This window comes from Porites lutea, chromosome 10 (assembly GCF_958299795.1).
Source record: "Porites lutea chromosome 10, jaPorLute2.1, whole genome shotgun sequence".
Lineage (NCBI taxonomy): Eukaryota > Metazoa > Cnidaria > Anthozoa > Scleractinia > Poritidae > Porites > Porites lutea.
Genome location: NC_133210.1, coordinates 942,152 through 953,958, shown reverse-complemented (window position 1 = coordinate 953,958; position 11,807 = coordinate 942,152). Strand labels below are relative to the sequence as shown.

General features: G+C 38.3%; 1 protein-coding gene across 1 annotated transcript in view; it reads right to left on the bottom strand.

Moving 5' to 3' along the window:
- The window catches only part of LOC140951318 (dynein axonemal heavy chain 2-like), a 53,212-nt gene that overhangs the window by 34,416 nt on the left and 6,989 nt on the right, over positions 1–11,807 (bottom strand). Inside the window, exons 13-35 of the mRNA XM_073400570.1 lie at positions 11,498–11,668; positions 10,974–11,102; positions 10,760–10,875; positions 10,163–10,258; positions 9,662–9,862; positions 8,741–8,897; positions 7,932–8,138; positions 7,381–7,674; positions 6,794–6,947; positions 5,981–6,087; positions 5,564–5,646; positions 4,781–4,874; positions 4,407–4,493; positions 4,034–4,114; positions 3,897–3,954; positions 3,497–3,657; positions 3,040–3,096; positions 2,850–2,948; positions 2,476–2,601; positions 1,894–2,004; positions 1,443–1,631; positions 734–837; positions 159–348 (exon numbers count right to left, since the gene is read on the bottom strand). Of these exons, the coding sequence (XP_073256671.1) occupies positions 159–348; positions 734–837; positions 1,443–1,631; positions 1,894–2,004; positions 2,476–2,601; positions 2,850–2,948; positions 3,040–3,096; positions 3,497–3,657; positions 3,897–3,954; positions 4,034–4,114; positions 4,407–4,493; positions 4,781–4,874; positions 5,564–5,646; positions 5,981–6,087; positions 6,794–6,947; positions 7,381–7,674; positions 7,932–8,138; positions 8,741–8,897; positions 9,662–9,862; positions 10,163–10,258; positions 10,760–10,875; positions 10,974–11,102; positions 11,498–11,668 (3,072 nt within the window). The remainder of the gene's footprint in view (positions 1–158; positions 349–733; positions 838–1,442; positions 1,632–1,893; positions 2,005–2,475; positions 2,602–2,849; positions 2,949–3,039; positions 3,097–3,496; positions 3,658–3,896; positions 3,955–4,033; positions 4,115–4,406; positions 4,494–4,780; positions 4,875–5,563; positions 5,647–5,980; positions 6,088–6,793; positions 6,948–7,380; positions 7,675–7,931; positions 8,139–8,740; positions 8,898–9,661; positions 9,863–10,162; positions 10,259–10,759; positions 10,876–10,973; positions 11,103–11,497; positions 11,669–11,807) is intronic.

The following is an 11,807-nucleotide window of genomic DNA, read 5'->3' as shown; positions in this document are numbered from 1 at the left end:
TCCTACCAACCCACTTACCATTAGCAAACGAGCTAGGAATGATCTCGATATACATGCGTTATTGACCAAGCGTGAGGTCAAGATGGCTGTATATTGGCCGAGTTCTTTTACGTCTCGGTCAGTTAAAGTCATATAATAGTGATGTATAATTTCCATACCTGTGCCAATCCACTGTACATGCGCCCCATTGATTTGTAATCTAAACCCTCAGAACAGTTCACCACAATGACGTAATTACCAAGGGCCTTCCCAAGATCCTTGACGGTCTCTGTTTTGCCTGTACCAGCAGGTCCTTTAGGACTGCCTCCTCGATGAAGGTGAAGAGCTGTTGTCAGTGTCATATAGCACCTATATAAAAACAACATAATAGATTTGAATCCCTTGGTTAACAACTGTTTCAAGAACAATTGTGTAGGTCGTACGTTTTCCACGTGAAAATGTCGCACAGAAAGAAAGTTTAACTTAAAACGCCTCCACAGAGAAGCCTGCGTGACGAAATGTCTATGTTCATTTTCATGCCCTTACAGGCGCGGAAGGGCATTGTATGTGTATTTGCATGACCGACAAGGGAGACAAATGCAAATGTCACACAGACAGAGGTGTGTGGCAAGCGAAACAAATATCTATATCACACCCAAAATTACTAAGAGAAAAAATAAAAAGATGGTTGAAAAGAATGGATGACATGGGAAAAGTACATAATCTTGTTGGAGTGAAAATTAAGTTTACAGACCTGTCTGTGAGAGGAGTGATAACAAGTCGACCAGAATTCCCGAGGTACTCATAACCATATTGGAACTGAGTGTTAGTTTGTCGTACCACACAGTCATCAATATCCTGAAATCAAACCACAAGAAAAATAAATCAGAGACAACAGGAATACGATGTTAATGTTAACATACTAAAATCACAAATGTGATTAACAATCTTAAAAATAATAATAAGCTCGTTACGTTCTGCAGAATTGAACGTTTGTCATTCACTAAGCAGTCTACGAAACATCTGGGAACAGAAAAACCTGTATTTGCTAAATCTCAACAAATCGTTCCTCTTAATTATTCTCTATTCTATATTAATTACCTTCTATAAGGCAATCACTTCTATTAAGCGACCTCAGTCACCCTTTCCTAAATCCCAACTTTATTGTTTTCACCTAAACCAAAAAGTCACTTTGTAAGGAGGTCCTTTTTGTAACAGTAAACTAAATATATCTGAGTACGGTTTGTACTATGGTTTTTCCATTTGGCACACAGAAGTAAAGAACTCTTTGTGGCTAACGGCGCCTCATGACAGACACTTTTCCCTGTCACCGTCTTTCAAAAATTAACCTACATTAAGCGGCCAGTTTGCAATTCCCTGAGGATGACCACATAATACAGATTTGACTACACTGAGTTCAGCAGACAACAGAACAGTAATAAGTAAACATGTCACTGTAATACCTTGTCCCAATAGAGTCTCAGCTGGCTTAGCCATTCAAACGCAGATACATCTCCACAGCCAGACTTGATCATCTTCTCAATCACATCCCTGGCGTGCACCTCAATCGTAACCAAAGCAACAATCTTCTGTCGCTGAATCTTAGTCAAGTTACCACGAATCATCTCGGAAAATTTGTTCAGCATGGAGATCTGTCAGAAAAGTGTGTATGGTTGATTACCATTTGAACGAACATTTTATTACACGAATGAGGAATTGCAAATGAGAAAGAGCAAATGGAATAACAGAGACAAAAAAAATTGAACAACAGCATCAGCAGAAAAACGAAGTCAAAAATCTTCCAGTAAAGGACCAGACATCCATATCCACAACAAGGCACGTCACAGAATTGAACAAAAATTAAAACTGCAGTTTACAGTGGGTGAAGTAACTCGTGAGTTTAATTTTTAGTACCTGTTTCTTTTTCAAACTCTTCAGCGCCTTCTTGTCGCCTCTTTCTTTAGTGCTGGCTAATGCCTTGGTGCAGTCGCTGGTCCACTGCATTTGACTTGATGTGATCGTCAGCTGAAACAATAATAAACGTTTATAAGCATTCTTTGTTGAACATTTCAATAAATAATCAACACGCACCAAAAATTAAAGATTTAATGTCAATACAGCTACAGACGCAGAAAGTTAGTTCCTTGGATGCAAATGCTGAGCTTGTTCACTCTGATTTCTAGAATGCGGGCTAATCAGCCTTACACCAGATGGGTGATCAATCCCACTAGGTATTCCCATCAAACCTGGTAGACCTGGTTACCAGTTATGGCCAGCAGTAGTAAGGATCAACCACAGCAACCCCAATGAACCTGCTTGAGATGGAACAGGCCTAGCAAACGTAGTAACACTGATAGGCATGGTTTATGTCACGGTGACTAACATCAAAACAGGTTAACCAGGCTTCAACTCTGTCAGAGAGCGTACGAGCGCAGTGCATTAAAAGACATCCCTTATGTACAAAGAACATTGATCGACCAAGACTTCATCACTGACCTGACCAGCCCACTCCTTGACCCACTTGTCGCGTTTACTAGTGTTCTTCTTCAGGGCTAGTCTGCACTGTTTCAGTAGTTCCTTTAGGGTCCACCGCATACTTCTCTCAACATCACACAGCCATGCCTAACAAACAAGGAAGAACATATCACATATCCTAGTTACCACACAGCATGTACAGACGTGAGTGTCGTGCATGACCATATTACTTACTCATAACAGGAACAATAACTAGGAATAACCTTCTAGGCGGTTAAATCCTCTGCGTATCCTTCGTAGTGTTCCTCATTACTAAGTAGCACGTTACGTTAGCACCAGAATTTGACTGTGCCTTTTCCTTACCATCATAGCTAACAGCATGAATGAAAACATACCTCGACAGGGCCTTCCAAAAGAACAGAATGACCAAACTCTACGAATTCTCCCTCAGCAGAGTACATGCCAACTGCCTCGGTTTTCTGTGTGATACCCATCTATACAAAAAAAGGTACAGATTAAGGTTTGATGTCTCAAAAGGATATTTCGGACGCCATTTTTTCACAAAGAAAACATTAATTTCGTTACCTTCGCCATCTTGAGGGACTTGATGTTATCAAAGCACTTCTTCAAGTGAGGTTGAACCTAAGAGAGTAAAAATATTCGCGGTTTATTCACTGGTCCTCTGTTACTTGTTAACTTTTCTGCAAAGGGTAGAGTAATTTGCCTTGTATCGATATTCTTTAAGGTAAATGACGATGAAATCACTTTTAGGGGCATTCGTCATGAATTTCGTAGGTAGGTGGCTATCCAAGTCAAGGAAGGTAACAAAAACGTTAGAAAGCTTGCCAGGCCTAAAATCAAGTGCCAGTTCCCACTGAACCATAACGAAAATATTTGTCTTAAGGGTCATTTGCAACTCAAAACATTGCCGGGCATCTCTACAGAGTTGGTTCCCAGCAGGTTTAATAACCTAAATGATGCAACTCTCTCTAAAAAGGACAATCACTTCTGGGATAACGTCTTAACTACAACTGCTACTTACGGCTTCAGGATTTTTGGACTGGCCGAGTATTTCCAAGAGATCATCATTAGAAAGAAAGTAGAAGCGAGGGAAAATCTGCCTCTTGGTCTCCAGGTACATGTCGAGTGATTTTTGAATCTCCTCCAGTTTCAAATTCATGTCATTGAGTGTGTCCAGAAGGCCTGCAAAATTTAATCAAATAACATAATTGAATACTCAATGCATGAAGCGTTTTTCTTGTTCTTACAGAGTTAGCCAATCAAAAATGAAATATTTCTCAGAAATGGTGGAAGTAAAAGAAGCTAAATACAAGTAAGTTCTGGAACATTACTTCAAAGGCTTCTATCTTCTCTATCTTTGCCAAAAAAAGAGATCGGCTGTTGATCAAAGTCAAGAAAAACAGAAACGTATAACACATCACCTGGATGATGAGTTCCCCTTAGTGCGTTGTTATCTTTGTTCAGTCTCTGCATGATTACCTGCATCAAAACCAAAAACAGTAATAAAAAACTGCAAATAAATATACTAATTCGGAGGCCAAAAAATTCTAAATTTTACCTTCCAGTTGGCATTGACGCCATCGAACTCTGCTGATTCTCTCGGAAGTTGTTTACGAATGTCCTCACCGAGGAAAATATTCTGACAAAAGTAAGAGCACATCATGTTAAGTGAGGCAAGTAAATAACACATTATGTAAATGCTGGGTGGGAGGAAGGGTTGCTGATGGACGTAAAATGTTCCCTTAGTGCAAGAACTGTCTTCAACTTTGGCAGTCTGCTGTGTAGCAATGTGGCTACAAATTATCATTGATAGAGAATGTTCACCAGCCTTAAAAGGTTACTGAACCATCTACCTCGCTTAAGTGGAAGGTGAATGAGAAAAACGAGGAAAGTACGTTTACAGATAACACCGTTAACTGTAAATAACAAACCTCTAAGTACATCCACTGTCTTTGTACAGTCAGGATCATTTCAGTGACTTCCAAAATGAGGGACAAAGTTCTTTCCCATTTGTCAACCTGGTAAATACAAAACAAGGAAGAGTGCTTTACTAACATCATGCACCATAATAATTGCAGTCTAGATGAAAAACTCAACCAAGGTGCTAATGAATGAGTGAACCCGTTAAATCAGTTACAATCGTAAGAACAGTGACTGGCCATTTTCATCAAAGCTGGCTCGGAGGCCCAATGAACTGATGATACAGAAATCTCTGGTCTCCGTCGCTACTGGTACACATTACCTAAGGACATCTAGCTTAGGTTTCCAGACGTAAGTATTTCTTTATGTTTTTCAAAGTTCTCACCTCAGCTTCAAACGCTTTGACATATCGTGATGCCTTCATGGTGGACAAAGTAACCTGGTTGTCCTCTAACTGCTGGAAGACGTCATCAGTTGCTCTGAAAATAAAAGAAAATGCCTTTAATGTTGCTTAATAATTCATGTCAATGGCCTTCCACCATAAACATATAAAAACCTAGGAATGTTGACAAGTCCTTGATGACAAGTATTTTGAGTGACAACAAACAAAGTCTAATGTTGCTCGATATTTCAAGTCAATGGCCTGTCAACATATATATATATACTAAAACCCTAAGAAAGTTGACAAGCCCTTGGTGAGAAGCATTTTGACTGGGAACAAAACAAATCTAATGTTGCTTGATAATTCATTCAATGACCTGCCGGCATGTTTTTGCTTAAGCCTAGGAAAGTTAACATGTCCTTGATGACAAGCAATTTGACTGACAACAACAAAAGAGTGTTGAGAAGCGAGAAACTGTGACTAACACTTGAGTTTTAATTAATTGTCAAGTCGAACTGTACGCTAGAGCACCAGTAAAGTCATTCAGTACATTGTTAGAAAACATAACACCCATCCAACAACAGCAAAGATATTCTGAAATTACAAAAAGATCTGATGAAAAAAAGAACTGAAGCAATTGTCTGGAAATCAAACGATAAAAATAGAGATTTGAACACTTGACTTAATCACCAATTAAAATTTTAACTACAAAATGAGAATGCAACAAATGTCTCATCCACTCAACTCTACAAATTGATAACTATAAACAATTTCAAATATTCCTACTTTAGTCTGAAGTGTCCACGGTCCTTGTAGGGTCCGATGTCCAGGGTAATCTGTTCCCAACTTTCTGCGATGCTTGCAATGGCCTGATAACCAACAAAAAGTATTATCGTTATGAAGTGATTTTTCTTCCCTTGAAATAAAAGAACCCTTAATTAAGATGAACGCATCCAGAGAAAGTTAACATGGCAGCACTTTTGCAAGTCTACTAGTAGAGAACAGGTAGAGAGTAACTAGCCTGTTTGTTTAACCTGACTGCCGAAGAAAGATCAAGTTAACAGACCAACAGCAACAACAGTTCTAATGTAACCAAGCAAAGGACCGAATATAAGTGTGCAACCCTTCACCGCCCTTTTCTTTAATCACCAAAAATGAGATCTTCTAGGACTGACAGAAAAATGAAGACCATGCGTGGCATACTTGTTCGATGGACAGCTCTTTGCTAGCAGCGCCAGACACTTCACTGATTTGCTCTGCAAACTGATCCAAGCCAAGCTCAATGATCTTTTCGAGAGTAAAATCGTCAGCTGAAAAATAGAAAAGTAAGTTAGTCAGCAACAATGTTAAATGTTTCCACGCGAGTTGATTCTCAATTTTCTTTGCGCCTAGGGCTGGGAGACAAAAAAAGGTTAAGAACCAAGCCAGGCTGAATCAATATCGACCGGACTGAAATCAGATTAGACTTGTGACATTCGTGTATTACAAGTGTAGTGGTATAGCTGCATAACGCGTCATATCTTCATAGACTGGAACAGTTTGCAAAACCATCTCTTCACTGACGAAATTAACGTTAACAAATTTTAAAGAGGCTTAAAAATATGGATGAAGATTTATTGACACAGTAGCTCATATTTTAATTGTGTGTGTGTTTTGTTTGTTTTTTTTTTTTCACTTTAAATATCATTCTTACTATTCCATTTTGTACCCGCACTAATGATTTTACGCGCGTTTTTTACGATTTTTTAATATTTTTAAAGTCCAGTTGGGGGACCTTTTATGGGGATAACCTCGCGGTCCACCTTTTCAAATATGTATCATGTATAATGTTTATATGCATATATGTATTTGAATAAAGTATTTTTATTATCTTCTAAGCATGATACAGTCTATAGACTAAAAATACTATCGATATTTCTTTTCTGTAAATCAGTAGCTAAACAGCAAACCCAACGGCCTTATTGCTGAAACTAAGTTTACACATGTAGAAGTTATGTACAACTAAAACATATTCACCATTGTGGTCAAAAGGCTTCTGAACCTCAGACTTAATCTGCGCCCAGTGCCTGTCCCTCATAGCTGGATTCTTCAAGTCTTGGATCAGAGGCATAGTACGCTTGAACTGCTCAATGCGCGACTTGATCGAATCACAGATCTCCCAATTTTTATCCTTCAAAAGCAAGTTCAAACCAATATTGGTTAACTACATAGCAAAGTGCAATCACTTCTGTTAAGTCGCCAAAGGTTCAGTTGATTCAATTCTTTTTTTTCCCCGAAGATCGAAGTAAACCTTAAAGCAAAAAATACTGATATCCAGTGTCTTCTTAACCTTGAAGGGGCCACTTTAAATAGTTTACAACAGATTGAAACCATCTTGGAAGCTAATTTAGAACTCCCATGGTTAAATGTTATGGTCCATCTGTTGAATAGTATTTCAGTGTAACTGGTTGGTCCAAAATAGTTTCATTCAAAAGGCACGATAACAATTCCAAAATCATACTAAGAGGTTTTGATAAGGTTATCAGCAGTTCGTATATTTTGGAAAGGATTGTATAGTCTATAGATGACAATTGTTTTACCCTGAATGAATGTAACCTCCGTACCTTGACTTCTCTGACCAACTTGTTCAGTCTCTTGAAAAGCAGCTGTGATGTTGTCTCCATATCTGTGGTAACCAGTTCTTGAAACTTGCCGACTTTCCAGGCATCCCAGAGCTCTTCCCATTCCTTGGTGATTGTCCAAACTTGCTCCAGATATTCCAAATCCTTCTCTATTCCTTGCAAGTCCTTTGACGGTGGCTGCTCGATCTTAAAGATGTTTAGTCCTCGTCTAAGCTTAGTTTCTTGAGACTTTAGATTGGTGACTTGTTCCTGGTAAGTTCGTACCTCTTCTAAGGCCTTAACAAGACAAACAATAGTGATTCAAACCCAGAGTGATAAAATAAAAAAAAGTAAGGGTTCTATTTTTCTAAACTACTAGCAAACATACCGCACGGAAGAGATACGCTACATAACGCAGTGAAATGCAAAAAAAATACCATGGGATAGGAATTGGTTATGCAACTCATGGGCTGTCAGAGATCAAAATTTATCAAACCTCTTTTCAAGAACTTCCGAAACACTTGGCATTATAGAGAGAACATACATTTACAAACCTCTTTAACAGATATAGAGCTGCTATAAGGTCCCTTGTTCTGAAATTCATCAAACAGTGTAGTCACTGTTTTCTTAAAGTCTTCAGAAGAATGGATTAGCCCAGTCTTGAACTTCTCCTTGCTCTTCTTCAGCATAGCATCGCTGTCAATCAGACACTGTTGAAAGGCCACCCATTCACCATTCAACTGGTCCAACATCTGCTGTACCTGTTACAAAATTAAAGTCACCTGCACTTAACAAGACAAAGTCATTACGATGCGTTGATAGTCATTCCAAGTGAGGAGTTTTCTGGGAAAATTTTTTTCTCTCATAAGCCACTAGCTCTAGTTACGACGAGCATCGTTAAACCCTCTTTCAGCGCTAAGAAAAGCTCTCTTAACCAACCGCAGACAGTTTTGTGAATTACTGGGTGGTCTTTTCCTTTTTTCTTAAGTTCTCTTAAGCAACCACTCAGAATAAAAATATCCAACTTCTTGATAAAAAAATCTAGCTTAATAAATAACATATTAAGCACTAGTGGCTCTGGTGTTAACTCTTAATGTGATGAAGAAAAGAAGAGACTACAGGAATTTAATATTAATTTTACCTGAGTATATTGGTCATTAACAATACATACTAAGCACTAGTAAGCGACCGTCCTAAATATAACGTTTTTTTAAAGCTGGCCTCTCCTAGCCTCAGGGATAAAACAAGTTGCGAACGCAGACAACGTTTTTTCTGGTGGAGGTGGGGAGTGAGGTACAGTGGTACAAAAAATAATATAGTACTTTTTTGTCATTACTTCTTTCATAGTATCTCAACTACACACCTCTTCAGGGATAGCAACCTCGTACTTCTCAAGAATAGCAAACTGCTGATGTAGAGGGGGGAATTTCGCTTCAATGTTGGACAAGTCTTGTTGAAGTTGCTCTAAGAGAGCCAGACTATCACCAAGCTCGTCAAGAGTTTCTGGAGGAGCACTGAGTCTGTAAAGATCACAAAGTTACTGTAAATTTCCTAATAACACGGGACAAGAAATATGACTTTTAATCCTAAATAATGCTAGCAGACAAGGAGTATTAAAAACGTCCATCTTTTTACATTGCTCGAACTATTCTTCTTCGTGACTTTGCTGTTCTTGTTTAGCTGGTTGAAGTTTTAACTCATCTGTTGCAGTGGCATATTAAAACTCTCCTTTATCTCAAGTATCAAACACCTTACCAAGTTTATGAACTCAGCTCAACCCAACACTATGCTTATCTCCAGAGCTCTACTTGACATCCTTATGAAGCCAAAAAATTACACTAACAAGGTGGTTGTGCCAAACTAAGTGCAGCACTCATATCTAAGACCTAATGTTAGAAGTGTAACATGAACCTTAAGATTATATAAATGACATGCAATGAAAGTAGCCTTCTTCTGGCAGCTTTACACAAATTTTTATCACCAGAATATCCGTATCAAATAACCTCATGTAGAACAGAATGAAAAGATAATGACCAATACCCATACCCGGGCTAAACAACACCCAATAGTTTCTCTGTAACATTAAGAAATATTCATAACTAGCGATACCAATGTAGGGAACGCTCTTATCTTAGTACACTAGACTTCACACTTTATTTGAACCAAGATGATGATTTTCAACATTATTAGTTTATGACCGGCCATTGACGTTATTATGAAGTAAAGTACTGATAAATGGAATTGAGTACCACATAACCTCAGATCATGATACTGGAAAACTTACTTCTTTGCATTATCCTTCAGGAAGTTAGTCAACTCCAGCAGTTTCTGGCTGCCCATTTCCCGCAGCAGTGTTGTGAACTTACTTTGCCATTCATTGCAGTGGCTTAAAAGCGCAAACTTCAAAGGCGAGTTGTCCAGAAGCACAAAGTCGATATTAAGTACTGTCTCTTCCTTCTGAAAATTATTGGCAATTTCTGTATACCTGGAAAGAAAACACTGACATTCAGCATTGCTTGGGCTCAAACCAGGGGCAAACTTTTCCAAATTGTCAGTATTACTAACCGCAAATTTGCCTGCAATATCTCTTAAGTGAATGATACAGTGTTTAACCGTTTGATAGTCCACAAACGTAATGTTGAATGATGCTAAAAAAACTTATTGAATACATAGAAAACGAATTACGCAATGCTTTAGAAACGAACAGGTTGCAACTTCTTTCATCAAAACTTTGAATCATGGTTTACTTCAAAATTGTACTGTTTAAAGCAAAAATTACACAAACCTGTAAATGTCAGCATCAAAGGAGGACACCGGTGGGTTAAGTCTCTGATATCTCCTGATGAAAGCGTCTTTCTGTATTTCCCAGATTTCCCGGTAGCTAAAGAGTTAAAGCTTCATTAGTCATAAAATAATAATAATAATGATAATAATAATATATGGGTATTAAAAAAGTTGTCAAATACTGCTGGGTTTATTTAAGCAAGATTTCATTCCTTCACTGCTGGATAGATCCATGGTGAAATGAGGAGCAGAACCACTCTGAGTTGCCTGTTAGACTGTAGTTTGTTTGTTCTGGGTTTATTCTAGAGCATGACATTGCGGAATTTTCGTGATTTTAAAGATAATTGAAAGCTTCACAATTCTTTTGTAAATGGGGCAAATGAGGGATGAAATAATCTAAAATTTTATAGACAATTCGATTCTAAATTAGAGTAGATAGGATAGTTTCCCTAACCAGTCTCCCACAAAGTGCACCCTTTAAAATGGAACAGATCCTCCAGACCTTCTTCGAAGGATCTGACAGTGTGAACGGTCAGGTGGCAGATAATATTAATGATCTGTTAAAATGCCAGAAAAAATATTTGTTATCTAAACCTACCTATCCCAGGTGCTGAGGTATGACTGTAGATGAGAGGCATTAGCAGACATGCCAGCTTTGATACTCGCTTGAATCTTTTTCGTCTCATCATCTTTTTCAATGATCACGTACACAGGCTAAAAAATGAAACAGGAACGATTTAGGTTTGTTTTGAGCCCTTTTCATAATCTGAACAATTTTCTGTTGCGATAAATCTTAAAACAGATGAAATTACCTCTTTAGTTGACCTCTTCTTGGTCAGAAGATCTGGAAGTCGCTGGAAAATTGACAGACAGGCTGTCAGCTGAACTGCAATGTTGTCCATCATGCTGGCAAGTTTCTTCAGTGTTGGAGAAAATTCAACCTGGATATTAAGATAACAAACAGTGAGCAATATTTAGCTTATTCACGACACTGTGCATCCAAAAGTATTCTCCCGTAAAGTGGATAGTGAAGGATAAATTCTGCATGGATATGCAGTAACTAGAATTAAAGATTCTGACAGAGCCATAAACAGCTTACAGTGATCAAAGTTCTCCTTAAAGATTAATCCATGATACTGATACCTCCCCATTATGCTATTAATTTTTTTTTTTTTTTTTGGGGGGGGGGGGGGGGGGGAGAGTTGAGTGCAGATATCAAACTTCGTAAAATCCAAACCTTTATAATTAATAGGGTTCTTAGGTTAGTCTACTTGATATCCTTAAAAAGGTCTGTCTGTTTCTGGATTTCAACATCCTCCCTACATTACTGACTCACCTTATCACCCTCCAACACAACTTTAACCCTAAGAAGAGGATTTGGAGCACTCTTGCCATCGCCATTAATGGCTCTAGAAAGTTCCTGTAATGACCATTTTACATTTAGTCGAAATGCTTCCTCCACCATGCGATCCATTTTCTCTGTGTAACGTAGCCAGTGGGCTTGCACCTGAAATTCAAACGAGACAAACCAGTAACTGCATTGGTCAAACTTTTTTAACAATAACTGAGCGATTTCTCACGCGCCAATTGGTCAAGAACTACATTTGATAATAGTACAGACCATGGAAATGACATGATGGTGGTGA